The sequence below is a fragment of the Vidua chalybeata genome, chromosome 8 (genome assembly GCF_026979565.1).
Source record: "Vidua chalybeata isolate OUT-0048 chromosome 8, bVidCha1 merged haplotype, whole genome shotgun sequence".
Classification (NCBI taxonomy): Eukaryota; Metazoa; Chordata; class Aves; order Passeriformes; family Viduidae; genus Vidua; species Vidua chalybeata.
In genome coordinates, this window is record NC_071537.1 from 5,281,729 (window position 1) to 5,304,179 (window position 22,451).

Consider the following 22,451-nt stretch of genomic DNA (forward strand, 5'->3'; position numbering starts at 1 on the left):
TGCAGACAAAGGTCTGCACTGGGGAACTGATGCCCCTCAGAATCAGTGTTCTGGAACCTTGAATGTGCTTCACTCTGCTGACAGTCCTGCTGTGACTCTGAATCATCTCAGGTGGTTCCCAAGATGAGGAAAAGTCACAATTTTATTTCCAGAAGGAAATGTCTGACTTTCTGAAAGTCAGAAATTCAGACTCCTCCAGCAAAAATCAGGTTCATGATCCAGAAGAGGAAGAGCAACCCCAAAGCACAGAAAGGACAGCTTTTTACAAAAGAGGCGCTCTGTTTAAGTGAACTTACAGGAAGAGTGGATGCTTGGAAAACTTTTTCTGCCTTCAGAGACCAGGTCTGGATCACCTGTGCAGTGCATTTCAGAGTTCATTACTCCATCTGGAAAGCAGCGGTAAAAGAAATCGGGACGCGGTCTACAAAAAACACCATGGATATTAAAAACACAAAAGCTGTAGTAAACAAATAAACCTCACAGTGATTATTACATTTACTGCTTATCACACAGATGCAGGTTATCAGTCTTGCCTGGAGTGATCAGTTTTGAATAGAGCAAAGCATAATGACTCCCAAATTTTCACAGATCTTGCCAAAACACCCAGCTCAGAACATCCGAAAAACAGCCACCACAATCTGAACCAGCCTTGATGCTGACTGTCTCAGTGCATTGAGCAAACCTCTGAGATTCTCCTGAGCCTGCTGTGAGCTGGGCCTCTAGGTTTGACTGGTGTCATATTGATCCTGAGCTAGCAAACCACATGGAGAAGTGGATGATCACAGATTCAGAGACAAGTTGACAGCAAAATACTTGGCTTGGAGTGTGGGAAAAATGAGCTTATTCCTGTTTGAAGAAGTGGGTGTATTCTTAATTATTTTAAAAGCACCCATCAAATAAAAGTGCCAAGTGCCATTACTGTCAGGGCACCAGCTCTGCAGCAGAGGGGTTCATCAGAAACCAAACACAAGTATTGCTTCCTCAATGCTGCAAAACATCCCAGCAACAAAAGCAGCAGTGGACTCTGTCAAACAGTGCATGAATTCAAGTCAAATCTGTGTTTTTCAGCTGAAATTATTTAAAAATTTGATAAAAGACAAAAAATACCTAAAACATATTTTCTGAGCCCTTCATTCAAAAATAATGTTTCCCTAAAGGAATGTTCTGCCTAGGAACCCATTTACTGCTTAGCTGCCAGGTTTGTTTTGCTGTGCAGGTTGATGTCACCTGGGCACAGAATATGCTTCTCACAAAACACAGGCCCTGGGCTGCACAGAGACTGAACTGATTGCTGCTTAATCAGACAAGGGGCACTGGCACCTGAGCTCCCACCTGCTGTGACTCTCCCCTCCCGTGCTGCCAACTGAATGAACTGATTTCAGCTCCCACCACTCCTTCCAAAGCCCTCGCTTGTCTGGGTCTGCCAGCGAGTGAAACAAGCAGCAGAACGCAGGGCAGGGATTCCTGCCACGGCAGGGTGTCACCTAATGGAGTTGTACAACACCTGCACCAGCCCAAGGACAGCTCCACAGGGGCCCCTCTGATTCCAGGTGCTCTGCAGCAGCAGCTCTCTATTTATTGGGATTTGTTGTAGCTGTCAATCTGTCTCCATTCCTCTCAAGTTAAACCCATCATTTAGAACATGACAGGACTTACCTTCCCACTATTAATTTAATAGTATTTGTGCAGACACCATTCAGGGCTAGAGCCAAGGAAACAGCTACAAAACACAATGAACAGAGAGAACAATAATAACCTAAGCACCAAGCAATAACTTGTAGCATTACAGCTTTTGATTTACAGACTTAAACCATTACTAGACTGAAAACTGAATGATCTTTTTTTTCAGACTACTGTTTTTCTTGTTAGCTAGACTAAGGACACACCTCAGAGCATTGTAATAATCATGACTTCCTTTGTTCTTATTTCCCTACACAAAGCCAGTTTTCCTACCATGCCATTTGCACAGGCATAAGTCAATAAATGGGAAAAAAATTAGAGAATGAAGTACTGTGGGTTTGCAATTTTTTTGAGTTTTGTAATTTACCAGATTAAACTCTCATGCTCTTTTGTCAAGTCCTGTATAGACCAGTACACAGGATATATAGATATCTACATGCACACAAATGTGTATTTATATATATTTATATATATATATATATGTGTGTGTGTGTGTGATGCAATTAAACATTTCACTTTCAGGCTAAAGAATTGCCTTTTGGCCAAAACTACAGTTAGATTACTTTATTTCTCTTGCAAAAGGATTTGGATGTTTTGATTAAATATTTCAGTGCCTTCCCATTACATCTGCTCCCATGATAAACAAATTTTTCTAATAAAATTGGAGAACAAGAAGGAACTGTCATACTAGGTAAGACTTAATCACCACTTCTATTTGTGCTTGCATGCCAAGTCCCCAGATTTTCCAAAGAACCTCATCTCAAGCCTGTGAAGATCTTTGCCTTGATTTCACTGGCACTTGGATCCTGCACATACACACATTTTAGATTAAAACTTATTTAATTTTGCAGTCCACACCATAGCTCCCTGTTGCAAATCAGGAGCCAAAGAATTTTATTTCTCAACAGAAAAAAAATTATCAGGCAAATGTCTGATTTCCAGCAGAACATTTGCAGTAATATAGCTTTGATTATGACAGCCACTGAGCTATTTTCTCCTTGGGCTGCTGCCCCAGATGCTGCACTTCAGCAGCACTCGTCCTGTCTCCACAAAACCTTTGCCTGAGGATATTACAGATCATAAAAATGTGTTATAGCGTAATGTGTTATATTCTTTAAAGTTAAAAAAAAAAAGTGGGACCTTCATCAAAGCAAAAATAAGGGTTTTCTCAGAATATAACAATAGCTGCCAGCAAAAATGAAAGAACAAGTCAATCCTAGAGACACCCATACTGTTAAAAAAACTCTCTTCTTTAACACCTGTGTTCACAGTGACCACTCAATTCTATGCTCTGTTTTTCCCCTCCATTGTTTTGTATCAGTTTCTTATGGAAATTGCGTGGGGAAATTTTCCATAAAGTCAAATGCAGATGACCAGCAATGCCACAGCACTACACTCCCCTTCCTAAAAAACATTTCTGCTTTTAAAGACAGGCAGTAAAATTCAGTCTTTTTGTTGAGTTTTGTCTTGATTGTTCCTTGTACACCTGACAGAGCTGTGCCTTTCACTGTTGCACATTCCTTACCCTGGCAAGCCAAGCATCAAGTGACAGTGTGAATGTAGGATGGTAAAAAAAAAATTCTATTTGATCTGCTGTTGTTTCCTTTAAGAAAGATTCATAATGCCCATCTAAAGTCATCTAATCCAGACAGTGAGAGATTTAGGCACTCCCAGGGGAAGGTTTAAGGACACCTAAATTAACTCCTCCTTACTCCAGGTGCATTGAATCCCCTTCTCTGTATTAATGGCTAAATGAGGGGCAAAGAATTTTCATATATTTTCGCCTTTTCTCTCCTCTACGCATCATGCTTAAAGAAATCCACCTTTGAGATACTTCCTGAACATTCTGTGCCAGATCTCAGCAAATCTGAGGCACACCACACCTAATGAACCTTCACATCACCAGATACTGAACTTTATTAGAGTACAGTGCACTTGAACACAAATAAGCCACAAGAAGTTCCACTCTTATGGCACAAACTGAACAGAACATCAAGGTTGGTGTTTCCTTAGTCTGGGCAGCAAGAGGAATGCTGGGGAAGCTGGCAACTTTTCTCCTAGATGTTATAGAGGGAATAATAACAGAAGGCAAAACAGCAGGAAAAAAATTTTAAAATGTCTTTTTTAGAACAAAAAGGTGAAAGTAAGTGATGGAGAAACTGAGCCTAAGCTCCTTTCCTGCTTACACAAGAGGAAGGGAGGATCAGAACTGACTCAGTGTGTTTCATGAATGAGGAGTTACTTCCACTGAATGGACTTGTCAGTAAAGTATCACTTTAAGACATTTCAGAACTTACAACAAATGACTGACAGCAGTCAAAACAAACCTGGGATCGATTCACACTTGTGTGAGAGCAACTAGACAAAGAATAATCTGTGGGAATTAAGCCTTGCCTAAATTTTTTTTTCCAATTACCCAGTGCCATTTACATCCTATCTAGTTGAGGCAAGGCTGAGTATTGCTTTGATTTTACCATGTAAGGGGCAAGAAATAAAGTGTAAATTAGCCAGTAAAACAGAATTTCAGAATTGTGAATATTTTAAACATAAGGCCAACAAAAACATTTGCAGTTCTTAGTGCTTCAAGGTATCCCTTGCCAGTGAAAGTGCTTGAATCAAAATTGGTCTCTGGCAATATCTATAAATAAAAAGGATCTGAGCACATATCACTGTAAGATTTCAAGAGACAGGCACAGCCAGAATTAGCTGAAACAGCTTTAAACTTACCCTCTCCATTGTCCTCTGCTCTAATTTCCTCTCTACAACTGTAATTAGACCTCACCCATAGCACAGCCACTACTGCTCACAGTCCAGGATTAAGTACCCAGCTAATTCCATTGGCAGTTTAAGATGAAGCAACAGCTTCTAATTAGAAAATCTGAGCCAAGAGCATGGATTTTGCAATGGGTAGCAGTAAATTGCAGGAGAAGATCAGAGAAAACAATGAGAGGAGTCATTTCCTACACAGCTGAGTCGCACAGGACTTCCCAGTCAAAGCCTTGATTTAGAATAGCTGCAAGTATAAATAAGAGATAAGTAATAGATTGGGTGTGACAGAAAAAAAATATAAATCCGTACAGTCTCTCAGATGGACTTGTCTTTGCTGATCAAATTCCAGTCCTTGCTGGCTAGACTGTAGAATTCTATGGAATTAAGGCACAGAATCTGTACATCTACAAACACAAATAAACCCAAAGGCTTTGTGTGAGATGCCCTGAAACTGCACTGAAAACCACTGTGATGGACTGTAATGGGGACAGGTTTTCTTCAAGGCTTGGACTACACTTGGAATCAATCTCTGAGAGCCACCAGACATTTTTCCACCTTGAAGCATGACATACATTACCTAGGAAAGCCTCTTTAATTTCGGTCTTGTCCGTTCGACGGATTATTTTCACCACAAAGATGACTGCTAGTGGCGTGAGGAACGAAATTGCCTGTGAGAGATAACAAACACCACGTGTGAGAGCATCAATTCCACCTCTGTCCCACTGATTAATAATTAGCTGCAGCCAGCTCCATTTAAACTGAATGATCTTTATCAAACTCCTGACCTTAAGCAAAGTGGGATGATTTGTCTTTGCAACTCCAGGGTGATGGGCACATTAATATTCCAATAGAGCCCTTGGCTACAATTGATTTGTAACTGCCCAGAGATGCATTTAAAATGTCAGCTTCTCCAATGAAAAAGTAACAGTCCATGAGGTCCACAAAATGCCAAAATTCAGATTTTGGACATTTTTCTCCTCAGGGTGCATTGCTGAGGAAGGCAGCCCACCCACCCAGGCTGAGGGCTCAGTGAGCCCCTACTCAACACAACAGACTGCAGCACCAGCCTCCTGGCATTTTAAAATGTTCTTTATCTTACTTTTTGTTTCCTTTTCAACTGCCATGCTTGAATGCATTGGGAAGATGGTGTCTTTATGATTCTTTTGTTTACAAGTGTTAGGATGTGGAGCAAGCTGCTTTATTTTGTTCAAACTCAGAAAAAACAACACCTGAGAATCTATAGGTTTAGTCACTGGTTAAACAGAACCTTATCCTGTAATTGTCAGTGCTGCAGGACAGGAATTCTCCTACAAGGAGCCTGAAATGGCATCTGTGCCTCAGTGCACACACTTTATTCTCTTTTAAAAAAGTGAATATTACTGGTTGAGGTTTGGGTTTGTTTTTTCTTTTAAACAAGGCAAAAATTAAGCTGCAAATGGCACAAAGGGTGCCAGGTCTTAAATAAGATTATGCTTTCTTTACTGAAGCTGACCTGGGCCTTACTCTTAAATAGCCCCAGTGACAGAAAAACCAGATCAGACAGATCTATTATGCCAAAAGACACGTGACTCAATCTTCTTTTTATACCACAGATTAATCCCAGTCCTCACTTTATGATTTTAGACAATCTGAGTAGGAAACAACACAAGAGTGGTCAATGTTTGTAATTTTGGCTGTAATTTTCACTGTTTGTAATTTTGGTGCATCTTGTACCAGATTGTCCTTGGCTGCATCTGCAAAATACTTTCTAACTCAGTGAACCATGCAAATCAAAACACAGGCTGGAGTCTGTTCCCCTTTTCCACATTTAGGAAGGCAGGCACCAGAATTTGTGCAAAAAGAGGAGTCACTTCCACTTAAAATCTCCCCCTGTCTATGTATCTGTGAAATTCAAGTTTGGATGCCAATGCCACGTTACTGCTCCAGAAATATTTACTTCTCTCTAGCCTCATCAACAATTTAATTTCTGCTTTCAGAGACAGTGTGAAATTAAAAAAAAAAAAGGTTAAAGCAAATACTAGAATTCCCAGTTTTATTCTTAAAAATAAGTATTGCCAGGAAAAAAAAGATGAAAAATATCTGCATTCCAGTACTGAAGAACATGCAGAAATATAGCCAAGGCTGACAGGCTTATAGTGGTGGTATAATGGAGTCAGAATTCTTTTGAACAAGCAGGATCATCAGAAATTATCAACAAAGAATAGCATTCAAGTGGCAGCTTGTTCCAAACCACTTCCTCATCCATCTTCAGAAATCTGGTAAAACTGCAGATTTCCTCATATTTTCCAAGCATGTGAATTTTTTAGGGAGATGAACTATTCATGTTCGTGGTGTATTGCTGCTCCTTACACAAAAGCATTAGCTGGAAGGTGCTTTTTATTCTGCAGCAAAATGCACACACAAAGAAATTTTGGCTTGTGACAGACTCCTTTTCTATTTATTTTGCAGAAAAAAAGTTTCTCATAAAAAGTGGCTCATATCTAAAACAGATTTGGCAACATTCTAATGAGCAATACTCTCCTCAGATGTATCTCAGCTGTTTCCTTCCCCAGCAGTGAAACATTCCAACATTGCCAGGATTTTGTGAAACATGGACAAAATCTCTGTCATTTATTATTCATCCTGGCAAGGCAGAGATGTGCTGAAATTACAGGGACACACTTCCATTCATCCAAGGGAAAGCTGGCAGTTACCTGCACTTTCCACGACCAGGAATATCCTTTGATATAGAGAGACAGAACCAGGCTCAGGTCCTTCCAGTTTTTGCTACCCATGCAGAAGTCAGCTTTGTCTAATTTGGATGTGCATTCACAACATTTCTCTTGAATTCAAGTCTCTCATAGCAAATAAATTAATCCAGCAATTCATGTAGTCTTAGAGATTGCTTTCTGATAAGCCTTGGCCATAATTTCAGTATCAGAGTACAGTAGTTGCAACAAATTCTTTCCATAATGAAAGCTTCTAAGCAATGCTAAAGTCAGATATTTCTTTAAAATTTAAAAAATAAGAAAAGAATATAGAAATTGCCCATGTTTCTTCATTTAAGAAGCTGTTGACTGTTTAAAATCTGAGCCAGAAAGAGAACACAGGCCATACAAATGTTACTGACACAGAGCTGCCTCAAAGCTCGCCAACGTCTGGGGCTATGGGAACATATTATATGGGAATTATTATTAAGGGAATATTATTATGGGGATATTATTAAGGGAATATTATTATGGGAATATATTATAATTATTTCCCAGAACAGTGCTTCCCAGTGCTTGTAGCCTAGGGAACAAGAGGATGGACTAATGATTATCCCAACTGGTTTCAAAAATCGTTGCAGCAAAACCCTGTGCAATGATTCACCTTTGCCTCTTGAACTCCTCAGTTACAACCAGATCAGAGAAACCATGTAGCAAAGCAATGCTGAGCATGAGGAAAAATCCCACAATTAAACTCAGTCTTTGCCAGCACAACAATTTAATGTTTGCCTTGGGGGTTGTTTTGTTTCTTTCTTGTTTGATTTTTGGTTTTTTGGGTTTTTTACACAGCTGTCTTCTGTTTCTGGGAAAACATATATTTTCATCCATCCAAGATTAAAAAGTCCAAAATAGAGCTGCTTCTTAATGCAATATAAACAAAATGGTTCTTGTTTATAAAGGCAAATTTAAAAATCAGACCTTCAGCCTCTGTCTTAGAAGGCTGGGATATACGGACACCTCATATGCAGGAGACACCTTTAAACTGTTCCTTAATTAAAATTTTATTATAAATGAAGGATTAAGCATTTATTTTAAAAAAGTTGAATAGAAATTATACAGATGATTTGCATTTAATCTGAATTCAAGTTTGAAAAGTAAAACCCTGGCCTCACTGAAGACTCAGGAAAAGATGACTGAGGCAGCTGTTAGAAAGACTGAACTACTACTTTTACAGCCTGAACTACACCCATAATTTCAGCATTTCTGAGTTGGTCTGTCTTCCTGCACTCTTTCATATAGAGATGATTATGATCATTAATCATTGCTAGTGAAGGTTATCAAAATTATGAAGTTTGATAACCAAATTCAGCCATCCAGTCTGCATGTGCTGAGCAAGGAAGAGCCAGAAGAGCAGTGACAGCAGGGCAGCTCTGTGATAGATTTAGTGTTGGAAAAAGCTAAAACAAAGGTTTTGCCTCAAGGGAAAGAAAAAGATTATTCAGAGTCCAGTATCTCAGTGCTTAACACGCCCAAAACAAATTGGATCTCAAAATTTCAGCACTTAACCTTGTAAGAGCATGGCAAGGTTTTGTCAGGTCACCCAACAAGCTAATTGAAAAAACTTCTCTACTCATTTCTCTCACATCCCTCTCAGCTAACACTGCTTTCAATCCTAAACTGAAAAAAAAATCAACATTCATAAATTCAGTCATCTGATAACACTGCTTTTTAAAGACTTCCCACATTTTGCTACATTTTGGACAACATTGGCTTGGAAAAGAATTGCTTTTAGGATTAGAGGAACATCCTCTGCTTGTGAAATATTTCCTGCTGCTTATCAAAGGAACATTTACTCAGTTTGCAGGCATCAAATGACCCACGGGCCTTTAGGACTTACAAACATGAGCCGTGTGGGGATGTTGTCTGATTGCACCAAGGGATTTTTGTAGAGCCAGATCTCCTCTGGCTGGATCACTCGCTGGAATGGATCCAAAAATTCCGTAAAACTGAAAAAAACAATGAAAGATACAAATTTTTCACAATTTAAAGTGATGACCAAAAACCCCCAGAAGAGTTCTGCTCATTTAGAATTCCCCCCAAATTTGACTGTGACACAGCATACATGAATTATCCTTATTAATAAATTTAATAAATTGTTACACTGCCATCTTACCTTACTGCTTTTTCATAAGACAAACTTTACAAATACACCCTTCAGAAAATGGGTTTTAAAAGTCTACATCTTTGAAGATATTCTTCAACTTTATAAATGTTCAATAAACACTACTGTGTAGAATAATTTTTTTTGGGAGGGGGGGGGAAGTGTGCAAATAACACTGTGAGATTAAATAAATCATGTAGTAATTTATTATCAATTTACAATCATGTAATCCAGTCTTTTATAATTATTGTTCATAATTCCTGAAAAAATTATATAACAAATGTAAAATATTAAATGTCTTTCAAATGTCAAGATTCAGACTTTGAAGCACGACAGTTGCATTTGCTGGATCACAAAGCAAAAGAAAGAAGCAGCCCAGAAAATTTCTTCCACTGACAGAAAAAAAAGATAACTTTAGAGAATATCTCCAAAAGAGACTTACCCCTAAAATAGGATGGGCTGTCAAGCTGAATGAGAATCTAAGTCTACCAGAAATGTCTCATTCTACCAAAATAGTTTTAATTTCATTATTATGTCTATTAGCTGTCTTATAAAGCAAGAAAACCCAAAAATACCAGAAAAAAACCAAAAAACAACCACAAAAACAATAAAATCCACCCAAACAAACACACAAAAAAACCTAATTTCTCTGTAATTTCATTATTTTGCAACTAAGAGCATCAAAATGAAATGTTGAGGTCCCATTGCTCTGTAGAAAGTAATTTGTGTGGGTATCTTTTGTCATGCACTGAAAGAAAAAGCAAGAATTGTGATCTGTGGCTACAGCTGGACGTTTCAGAAGCTTTTCATGACTACCTAAATTGTCTCACTTCATTTAAACTCTCTTTTCCACAGAGTCCTTTGGTGCTCTCTAACTTTTCTTGGCTTTGAATTAATATCAGACAACCTGGGAAGTCTGGCCTTTGATTAGCACTGCTCATTTCAGGTCTGGTAATAAACCAGGGATGGGTGCTGAGGGAGGACACAGGGACAGCCCTCTGCAGGTTGGTCTCACCTGATAAACCAGAGCCAGAACTCAGAGGTGTAGCAGCCCAAAGCTTTATTTACTGGAAGTTTTCCAAAGCCAAGGGCTTTAAACCTCTCCAAACCCAGGTTTTACATCAGTAGCAGGCACATAAGTGACTTTGTAAAAAGCCCAAAGCGATTTGCAGAGCAAGTGAAATTAAAGCATGCTCACACGTGCAGCTCTCCCCAGGGAAGACAAACCTCAAACCCAGCTGGGTCAGCAATTTCCTCAAGAGGAGCAAGCCACTGCCACTGCCCACGGCAGGGAGCTGCAGCCAGGGCATCTTCAAAGGTCTCTCCCACCCCAAACCCTTCTCTGACCCCTTCACCCGAGCACACTCAGGCTCCCTCCACACAACATCCAACCAACCTCTTCTTCCTCTCCTTTCCTAAAGGAAAACAACCAAATTTAAGGACCAAAGAAGGTCAAACACAGCCTTGTAACAGTATTTCTGTATCCTGTACTGGCCTACATGGACAACAAGATTGTTCTGGGAGCTTACGGAGTCTGGTTTTGCAAGGGGGAGATTTACTGTCAGACTCAGCTTCTCCAAAGCCAGAGTCTGAGCCTGCTGTCCCAAGGAAGGTGAACTTCAGAAGTGTCAAAACAATTTGTTTCAGTGTTTTCAAAATGAAAACAAAGCTTTTTTAAGTTTAAAAGGCAATGGCTTGTGCAAGACATGAAAATAGGAAACATTTCTAAAGAACAGTTCCATATCACCCATATGAAAAATTAATTTTCTAGTTTTCAACTAGAAACATAAAGGTTGACTCCTAGACAATGCAAGCAGGTTTGGTTCCAAATTTCAGCTAAGAGAGAGTCCTAAAGTATATTCTTTGAAGCATTTCTGGTAACTGCAGAGAGCAAAACACACACAAACATCTGTGCTTCAAGGTGATCATGATGTATCTGTGCACCAGTGGACTTTTGGAAAATTTGTCACATTGGATCAGAAATGTAATTAATTTGATGTTAAGACATTTGACATTATGAACAAATGCCAACAGAGTTAAAGGTTTGGGGCTCTTCTTGATCTTTTGTTTCCTGCCCTTCGTGATGTAAGAAAGCTAAAATTATATTTGTTTAAATCTGAGGAATTTTTAAAAAATCAAACTCAGTTCTCACAGGAAACACACTAGGACACTGCAGATACATACTGTCACAAGATTTAATGCCTTTAAGAGGAAAATAACACATGCTAAAGAGACGAAAATGTAATAAATCACATAAAGAGTATCTGATTTCAGATGAGGACTGATTTTTTGATTAATATATACTCATCTGTACCCATAAAGAATGAGTAATTTCAACAAATCCATCAATGACTGTAATTATTGTTATTTTATGCAACAGCAGCAGTTTTGTAACCACTATATATTAAATCTGATTAGGTTTTCATTTATTTCTTTCACTTGTGTTCTGAATATCTTCCTAAAACTGTGTTCAAATTTAGTGCAACATAATGCAAAAAAAAAAAAAAAACTAAAAAAAAAAAAAAAAAAAAAAAAAAAAAAAAAAGTTTTCTGACTCTGGGCAAAATAATTTCAGAATCACTGTTGAAGGAGAAAAAGAAGTAGCTGCAGAAGGCAGCAGATGTATCTGTGAACAATACAGAAATAGAAAGTAAACAGTTAAAGGAAAGAGACTGTAAAAAAAGAAATAACTTTTTTTTTAATCTTCCTGAAGAGCTGAACTGCTAATTAAATTTTTATGCCAAGACTCATCAGAGAACAATTCTCTTCTCTTTTGAAGCATCACCAATGGGTGAGTGGATATGAGATTTCACTAGCTTGAAGTCAATTCCCTTTGTACTCTATTAAACAATCATGAGGACATACTGGCTTCTAAGCTGCCTGACACTTGGATTTATGTTCCTCTGTCCCAACCAAAAGTACAGTCTATCACTATTCACAAGTCAGCTCAAGCTTGTTTAAAGCACTAGATGTGCTGAGAAATGAATGCAGGCCTTGGACAAAGAAAACTGATTTTGATCCTTCTGTGTTATGGCCTGAAGAACAACCTCAGTCGTGGAAGTGTCCCCTGGCAGCAGGTGGGCAAAAAAAGCTTCCTTTGTTTCAGTACAGAAAAACTTAGTCTTAGCTTTTTGGCCTTTTTTTTTCTGCATTTTTGCATATTCACCCAACATTTTTAACAGCTTAGCAAGCAAGATTTCAAACACTTCAGCCTGATGACATGTCTTTAAGGCATAAAAGCATTTCCATTAACATCGAGAGCCTTTAACTGTGACTTTCAAAGCAGCCCAAGGGAAAGAGGAGCCCAAACTCCATTAAAAACATCAGTGAGCAACAGGTGCCCCAGTCCCTGGGGCTGCTTTTGGCCATGCCAGCCCTGCTGCTTAGAGCTCCACACTGAGTAAAAATGCTGCTCTTTTCCCAGGTCTTCGAGGTACATTAACTCCATTTCCATTTCACAGCGTGCAGCCCTTCAGGATCAGCACCACATCACAGCCAGAGCCAGGTAACAGCTCACTAAAAGCAGTTTTGTGATGTTATGGACTGATAACTTGGGGTTATCTTTTATGAAACCATTCACTGATAGTGAAGGAATCAAACAGAGCATAAATATCCTCACAGAGGTTTTGACCTGAGATTCCACAGTGGTTTTCATCCCCCAAAAGCAGCAGCAGGATATTGTTTGGCACCTCCTCTTATTGTTTCCACCACTGCCCGGCCCTCAGCTGCATGAATCACAGAGCAAAGTTTAAATTCTGCCTGGTTCTGAGTATCAGCTAAAGAGGGGTTGGTTGGTTGGCAGGAGAAGGGGGAAATTGGGTTTTTTGCCTTTTACTTTTCCTCTCACAGACAAATCTTGTCCCAAATACCAAGTGACAGTAACTGAGAGGACAGAGCAGTACACATGGGATGGCAAAGCACCAGGAGAGAATGAACAGGAACTTGTGATTGTGACACCCAGACTTTCATCCCAGACACCTAAAGAATACCTCTCCTCTTTTCTAAGCTTCATCTGTTGATAAGCAGATTTTATCCTCAAATGGCTCTGTCTGCATGTCCCTGTTGGGGCAAACAACAAAAAGATAGCAGATGTACATCAACTTCTCTTATAAATCACCTCTGAGGGCTTGTGGGGAATAAATTTGGCCCTGACCACCATTCCCTCCCTGCAGAACTCTGTGTGAGCAAACACTGCTGCTTCTCCCAAAAACCCAGTTAACTGGGACTGTTGAAACTCCATTTTGCATGTTTTTACATGGATATTTCCTCTAGTATTCCTCAAGCTGGGTCTCACAGCTAGAAATAAAAGCTTGTCTGGCGTTCCTGCCATGTTAAATTGTGCAATCAGCTGCTCTGCAAGGTTGTGAGCGGTGTCAGTGGTGCTGAAGTTGGTAATAGTTGCCCTAATTACAGAGGATGTGCACAATTTATAACTCAGGATTTGCTTTAGGGGATTCCCACAAGTGATCCAGGCTGAGAGAGACAGAGCCCAGAGTTTGCATCAGCTGGGTGCATCAAGCACTGCTCACATCACCTTGGCTCACATTTGAATTCAAGACTTCAGTGCACCCTTTCTGAAACACACAAATAGTGGGGAAAGCATTCATGTCATGTTATTTGATGTACCTGCAGGAAAAAACTGATTCTCAAGCCATGAGAAAACCTAGGTTTGTTTACTGCCTACAGAGAATGTTATGAAAAAAAAAAATACCATAACTTCTTGGAGGTTATTTTACAAATTCTTGCAAAAACAGACAAAATATGAGAAGCTTGAAATGTTCTGTGGCTGGCATGTAAAAGTAACAAAACTGAAGGAGAGGAAATAGTGATGAGGGGAGATAAGAAGCAATGCCTGTGGTTTATCACCATGATTCTGCTCTCCACAGAGCTGGAGCAATTCAGACTCTGAAATGCTGCTGCCTGTGTGTATCAGCTTTGTGTCAGCTCAGAGGTTAGCACAAGCAAAGAGATCTGAGCCATTTAATAGCCAAAGTAATTTGGGAAATCCACAGCTCCTCAGCCATCAAGAAGGGTTACAATATATATGGCCAAGAGTCAATTATGAATGATGAGCAAGGGAGAAGCTGGCATGAATTAAAAATATAACTTCAATAATATAAACTCTACTTTGATAGAAACGTTCTCTGTAGTTAAGGCACAACACTGGGTGTCAAGAGAGTCGATGTTTCCTGACATGGTTTTACAAAGTAAGGTTGGGCAAACCATTCCAGTATCAGCACCAAAGTAACTCTTAAATCTGCAGTTTGTTTATTAATTGGACTTTATTAACTACACATGCCAAGTATGCACTGCTGACAAACACCCAGCAACAGCTTTAACTTCTCCAGAGAAACCAAAAGGAAAGAGTTAATTTTAAATATCTATCCTAATTTATATTGCAATAGGTACTGAATGCAAGAGGTGCTCCCATCAGAATAGACCTGATGTTTTATTGGTTCTTCATAGACTTTATGGAAACGTGTTACTGTAAATATCATTTTCTAACTGCACTAAAACCAGTTAAGTACTGTACACTCACACTGACACAGAAACACCAGTATCAATAAACTACCCCTTTTTCAAAGCTAAAAACTTTTTATTTCCCAGTACAATGCCATGCATTGTTTACAGCTACTACTTCTGATTAACAATTTGAAAACCCTATATAAAGCTTTATTGGGACTGATAAAGACAAAGGGCACAGGCAATGTTTTTGGGGTTTTTATTTAATGCCACTGGCAAGTAGAGGACTGGTTCTGGAGGGTAGTTTTGGCTTCAGATGAGTCAGTATGACTTGATGGAAAATATTTTTGAATACTTTAAATTAGCTAGTAATTGCAGTGTGACATTTAATTAGCACATATGCCTCCATTAGCCCTTCAGATATACAAGAAATCATTTTGATTAAGAAGAGATAGAAAATAAATTCTGATATGGTTTTAAAACACACACATATTGCCACAGCTGTCATATTTCCCTGAAGTTCTAAAAAATGAGAGTTTCCAGTATTTTCCTTCAGCCTTACTGAGAGGTTTCCCAGATTTGCCTCACATATCCACTGATTTTACAGATTTATATCAGGGTATAACTTCTTCCAAAGATGAATGGCCTCTCCTCCTTGCAGCCAACACTGCACCCAGCAAGGAGGCAACAGCTGTAGAGCCTGGGTTCGCTTAAAGCTCAGATCTCAAAATAAAAACAATACAGGCTCACAACAGGAGCCCTGCAGCTTATGAAATCACAAATAAATGAGATATATACTTAGAATACATAATATGAAAGAGCAAACCAACAACCTTTTCACAATGCTGAAACAGAAAGAAAAGCCTGGAGAGGAGTTTTAGAACCTAATGTTGGTTTTCTTTGCACATAAATTATATTATATTGTCCTGTTTTCTCAGTCCCTGGCATTTGAACTCTAAGTAAAAAATTTCCTTCCTGTGACACAGAAGAAAGGGAAAGGATTATCTGAGCATGCATGAACAGCACAAGAACAAGAGGTTAACATAGCTAGGAAGTTACTGTTGTGCACCTGAAAAATTCCAAAAACTTCCAGTCCATTCATTGTCCTTGTTAGGGGCTGAGCCTTTGATAGCAAGTAGAGCTAAATATCACTGAGCATCATTATTGTGAATTGAGAAAACTCTCATTCCATGGGAATAAAATGGGTTTCTAGGCCTTAAAGTACTTAATTAGCTTCAATACAGCATTTTCATCATCATATCTCCCTCACAGAAGTGGGATATTTGGAAGTGAAAGTTGGAGTAAACTCACAACCATGCTGAGTTTCTCTCTGTGACAAAAGCTCCCCCTCTCAGTTATCTCTGTCCCTCCCTCACTCTTCCTCCTAATGATATTCCCAATAAAATCCAACTCTGTTAAAATCACTCAGTCCAAAAACACTTGTGTGCCAGCTACAGGTTCCAGAATGTTGGTAATGATTAAAAAAATAATAATATTAAGAGAAGAAGATCTAGTAATGGAGAAAAGGAACATCACTTTTTGCATTTTGTAGCACTCCCTGAGGTGCAATAGCAATAGTTCCGCTCCTGGAAAGCACCTTGGACACAGACAAACACAATTATTAATTATTAATTATTAATAGCCTCTCTGCAGGCTGTGAGGGCTCAGACAGGCTGTTAGATATGTTCTCCCTTCAGTGAACACTGGCAGTTAATGAAAACAGGAGGATTTCTATCAGGTGGCACTCCCCTCTGTTCTCCCTTTTCAAGGCTTCACAACACTTGGCAGAGAGCCACAAACCCTCCAGAGCTGAAGCATTCCTGAGCTAGCATTATACATGCTAAAGAGGTAGTAAAACTTCTCACCCAAAAAAGGCTAAAATGTCAGATTACAGAGTAGAACATTGTACCTAATCTAGGACTTCATTTGTCCCACAGTCTGACTAATGCAGAATATTTAGCACACAAAATTTGGCAGGACACTGCCCTGCACAAGGGACCATCGGCTTCTGTTCAGTGTCTGCTGAAGTATTCTCCAAGTGAATTCAAACTGGTACCTCTGTTTCCTTTCCCACACACCAAGATGAGTCCAAAAATCACTTACAAGGAATTTCAGTTCAAACTTTTACCCACACACTGGGGCACTCTCAGGCAATGGAAACCTCAGTTCACCCAGTGCCAGCTTACAGGAGCAGCCAGTCTCTCCTCACAGAAAGCAAAACTTGGTGTAAAATACTCCTAAAACACTTCAGTGTAACTTGCATTTTCAAACCTCCCTAGGTGGAGACTCTCCCTGTCCTTGGCAGTCCATCACAGTGCTCCAAGTCCTTAGCATTAGAATGCATTTCCCCACACTCAACCTGAGTTTCCTTTGCTACAAATTTAAGAATCTTCCCTTTCTGTCTAATTCCCAGAGGATGTGAAGAGCAGCTTGTTGTCCCCATACACCTTTATGGAGCTGCTTACCTGTGAAGATCACTGCCATGTTCCCTCAGATCATCAGATTAAACAACTGAATTATTTCTACTTTTTCCAGAAAAAAAAAAAATATATATGTTTTCTATACCTCTCTTACAATCTTCCTCACTCCTCCCTCCAACTCTCTGGAATTTACCTGAATAATTAATCAGCTACTTACTATGAAAACACCAATTGTTACCTTGTTACCTACCCTACAGTAAAACAATTTCCACTTACTGCATTGTTATGCAATTTTAATTAAAAGTCAGAGGTATTTTAACAAGGGAAATATTTGGCCATTCAGATAGTAAAACTAGAAGTGTTCTGTAATGCAGAGAAACAAACAAATGCAATACATGGTGACTGTAGCAATCTGATTTAAAATGAAGAAAAAAAAAATCCCAATCTAGTTTTCTACAGAATTGTATCACTCAACCACAGAATTTTATATATAACAATGATTTGTGGTCCAGTGATGACAAATTTAACATTTAAAGGCAAGGGAAAAATGTGAATAGAAAGTACTTTAAAATCCATATAGTCATGAAAATCTTAGTTCAAGTGTTAGAACTGATGACAACTTTGTCTCTTCCATGCAGAAAATACAATTGGAACCAGAACCCAGAAAGAAGTGAAGCTTTCCTTAACCATCCAAGCCTAAGTCCCTGCTGCTCATTAGTGGATCACAACCAATACTTTAATTAGGGACATGAGTGTTGTCTTTAGCTTTCTGTCCTTGTCCTCTAATCCTTGCCAATACAGATGCAGCACTCAGGCATCCCCTGTTCAGTACCAGCACAGTCCTCACTACACAAAAAAGTTACAAGACACACTAAATATTATCCTTAATTCATTTTTAGCATCAATAATTCTGCCAGCTATTTCCAAGTCCTGGCTTTTCAAAGTCACTGACAGATGGGGAGACCATAAAGATCTTGATTTACTGTGCCAGATATGAGTACATTCTCAGCAGTAAGACTATAATTTTTATTAAATTCTTTCCCATAAGAATCACAGTTGTGCCCTATCTTGACTGTGCTTAGATCAAAGTATAAGAATCAATTTATTAAGGAAAAATTTCCCCCCCAGGAACCCTATCAGTAGCATTCTCCCTGTAAAACATCCTCAATCAGGCTAGAAGCAAATAAACACAAAGTGCCAAAGCCTGTGAGTAAATGGGATTCAACAACAAGATTCAACAAGAGACACAAAGTCACCATTTACTCCTCAAAAATCTGGAGCAGATGCTTTGGCATTTACAATAACATCCTCTTTTAGCATGTATTCAGCTGTGAGTTTAGCCATGGAGATCAACTGTAAATCCTATCCTATTAGCAGGACAATTAGAATTCCTGCTATTAAATCCCCTTCCCTCTTCCCATCCTTTCACTCCCTCTTTCCCCCAGACTCAGGAAAGACAAATAAAATAATTCAGCTCCACAACTGAAGTATCAATACAACAGTCTGTAAAAACAATCTGTCTTTTGCTCAGACCAGAGTCTGCACAAAAAGACAGGTAGGTACAATTTCTCCTGAATAACTGTTATCAAAGTCAGTAAAATCCTACCCTATTCCAATAAATAAAGTAGAAAAACAATGGAATCAGGAGATTCAGCTAACAGAAACACCAAATAGCTGAACAGCAGGATGGCACTGAGTGGATGCTGCTTCATCACTCCCCTCCTCAGCTGGAGGGGGGAGAGAAAATACAGTGAAAGGCACCTGGGTGGAGGTGAGAACGGGCAGAGATCACTCAGCAGCTGCTATCATAGGAAAAACAGACTTGACTGAAAGAAACTAGTCCAGTCACAGCAGGAAAATGAGAAAATAAAACCTAAGCCTTAAAACAGATTCCCACCCTTCTCCCCAGGCTTAAGGCAGAATTTTTTTCTCCCTCCTCCCCTGCAGTGGTACAGGGGGTGGGGAATGCAGACTGAGATCAGATCAGCACAGCCACCCCTGCCACCAAAACCTGGCCATAAAACCAAAGCTCCCTGTGAGCTGCCTGGTAATTCATACACAGGACAGGCACTGTCATTTTGCTCTGTGCCTCCTATGACACCAGGTATCATTGGTATTTTTAGGGCCTTTTGTTTTCACAGTAACCTGTCCAGGACACAGTGCAAAGTTAAAATTCAGGTTACTTTGTGGTATATCAGGGAGGTACAGGAGCTCCACTCCAGCTCTCCCATCCCTTCAAAGGTGTGACCAACTCTGCTGAGCACTGGAACAAGTCTGTAGCTCAATATGTGACCTCTGATAGGTGTTCTCAGATCCCGAGCACCAGAAAAACTCTTTTCTACAGCAGGTCTTGCCCTTACCTCTTCATTAACCCTACTCAGTGAATTAGACTTCAACCTGTGCCACAAAACAAATCTTTCCCTCACTTTAATAACATGAAGATTACAATTTACAATGATGCAGCTATTTTAAAGCAGGTTAACAAACATATTGATGCTTTCATTCCCTATTGTCATTACTATTTGTGAAACTAACACTGAAAAAGCTCCAAGACTGTTCAATGTGTTTGGCTACCTCATGACAAAGAATTTATCAATTAACTGAAGGATTAGGGTGGGAAAAAGGATTGCCCTTGTTTTCTTGATGAGAAATGAGGGCACACAGAAATGAAGTCCAAGATTGTGAGGATCAGAAGTCAAATATCAGGTTCCAAACAAAGTCAGGATTATGGGATATTCAAACTGAGACCAGAGGGCACAAAACCACTAAGAACTGGCCAAATACCTACTTTGAAACATTCACTAGAGAGCCAAGGCTTAAGAGGTGCTTTGAATTCTTGGTCCAACTGATTTGTGTCAATTTGCAGCATTTGAGCCAGAACGAGAAAATAAATCTTAATGTCTCGTTCTGGTGATTTCTTCTCAATACCATCTTGCTTTTGCCACCTACAGTCACAATTTTCAGCTCAGTCTATCCTCCAAAAATCCCATCCATAGGAGAGATAAAAGGCAAACACAATCTGGGAGAAGAGCAGTGCAAAAGTGCAGCATTGTCGAATTTCCTCGGGTAATTGATTTTCTGTCTGTGTTAACAAGACAATACACACTATCGTTTATAAAGGCAACATATGCAGGATATCCAGAAGACAACATCCCCTGACAAAGAAGGCTACTTGAAAGAGCTTTGCACACCAAATTATTTCATGCATATTCATAACTTGATTAAAATATTAATACTGTAAACTTGTAAGAAACACAACAGGCACAGAAGCAGCTTTTATTTACTTACACCAGAAATTGAACATGGCACAAAGGATGTCAACATTCCTCAGTGCTGGAAACTCACATGTGTGCAATATATATCTGTATATTAGCCTGCAGATAAACATTCATTCCCAAGGGAGGCTGCTAATGAGACTCTGCTGTGGGGAAGATATCCAATTACTCCAAATGACATTTATATTTTAATCACATCACATGCACTGAAGAGCTCAAGGTTTGATGAGGCAATCCTTGAAAGACTTTGCCTTTTTAATCAATTAGCTCTCTAAACATCAGTGACGTGCTGTTGACAAGTCCTTGGGTTAAATATACAACAACAACACACACAAATCCTCTCTCCCTGCCAGGAGGAAACAGTGTGGTCTTCTAAAACTTCTGAAACAGGTGCAAAAAGTTTTCCTCATAGAAGACACCTAAAACAGAACACTAAGAAATAAAGACACCCCTCAGGCTCATTCTGAGCTACCACTCAGTGAATTCATTTTAGGACAGATAAAAAGCTTTGTTTTAAGGGCAACACTTCTGTGTAAAACTATCAGACTCGCTCACAAATCCTTTTATAATTGGCTTATCTGAATAAAACCAAGTCAGGCAAAACAATTTGCTTTCTTCTAGCAACCTGTAAGTGACAAATGCCACTGCACACATGGAGATGAAAGTTTGGTCATTTTTAACATGTTTTAGCATTAATCAGGCATTTTAATATGCTCCAAGTCATAGAAATAAGTACAAAAATGAAGAAAAGCAGAGCTGCAAGACCCTAATCCAATCATTCTTCAAATTAGCAAATTAGCATTGGATTTTTCCTGTAGACAGTACATCCTCATGGCTGGTGTATTAAACAACAGACCACTTCTACTTCTGAGATCTTACATGAAAAACTCACTTTAAAAATGAAACTCAGTTCTGTACTCACAAATATTTCTTAATAAGTAAAAACCTAAACAAAAACATGAAGTGGGAATTGATCAAAGTCAGGATTTGATTGGAAAATATTTGAAACTTCATAATATAATAGTCAAATTATAGCATGAGAATTTTCTTCACCTTGGAATTAACAAGATTCCAAGATTCCTCATTCTGTCAGATCAGGTCAGCCCAATCAAAAGGTGCAAGGACAAATATTTTGAAAGTTAAAAATTAATTTGATAGTTAAGAAACTGGGAGAAACTGTGGAGCAGAACAGAAATATCACCATCCTTGCAGTTTGCAACTTGCAGCTTGAGAGCTATTTTGCTGAAGGTACTCAAAGACACCTATTTAATTTTGCAGTAAAGTTTATATTTAGGTATATTTTTTTACTGCAACCACTTGTTTTTGGGTTTTGACTCTTTGTTGTTTGGAGTTTGGGTTTGTTATCTTTTTTTTTTTTTTTTTTAACTCCTGCTTCTCAATTTCAGGTAGACACAGTCCTTCTAATAAATGTCTTCTAACTAATCCCTCTTTCAATACCACTAAATCCTGAGGGCTAAAATGCCCTTTAGCACAGATCTCTGTATAGGCAGAGAAGCTTGAGTTGCTAAATTTCAATACCTAATCCGGTCTTTAATTGCTAAGTGAGCTCTCAGCAATTGCCATGAACACAACACCTAGAACTGAGTCAGTTGTTATCATTATCCTCCCTAAATGGCTCTGAATTCAACCAAATCAATACTCAACTACCAAAAATGTGCATTGCTTCTAAGGGTGCCCATCTGCAGGATAGAAGAGATCTTATATAACAAGTACAGGTTTCTGCCTTTGATGCCTTTGACTGACGTTGATAATTATGGCAACCGGAGGAAAAAAAATTGCCAGTCTTAAACATAGAAAACATGGCTGTTCTTGATCCAAAATACATTCAAATTGGCAATACATTCAATTTCAGCAATCAACAGAAGTTTTCACACCTCCATTTTTATGAAATGACATTTATTACCAAGCAAAGCTCCAGAGTGGAATGTGCACCTTTTTCTTTTGCATTCTGTGGTACAAAATATGCCAGTCTATT

At 39.0% G+C, this 22,451-nt stretch overlaps 1 protein-coding gene across 1 annotated transcript in view; it reads right to left on the reverse strand.

The window, feature by feature from the left end:
* The window catches only part of PLPP4 (phospholipid phosphatase 4), a 47,278-nt gene that overhangs the window by 22,383 nt on the left and 2,444 nt on the right, over positions 1 to 22,451 (reverse strand). Inside the window, exons 2-5 of the mRNA XM_053948884.1 lie at positions 9,034 to 9,142; positions 5,027 to 5,117; positions 1,657 to 1,720; positions 297 to 421 (exon numbers count right to left, since the gene is read on the reverse strand). Of these exons, the coding sequence (XP_053804859.1) occupies positions 297 to 421; positions 1,657 to 1,720; positions 5,027 to 5,117; positions 9,034 to 9,142 (389 nt within the window). The remainder of the gene's footprint in view (positions 1 to 296; positions 422 to 1,656; positions 1,721 to 5,026; positions 5,118 to 9,033; positions 9,143 to 22,451) is intronic.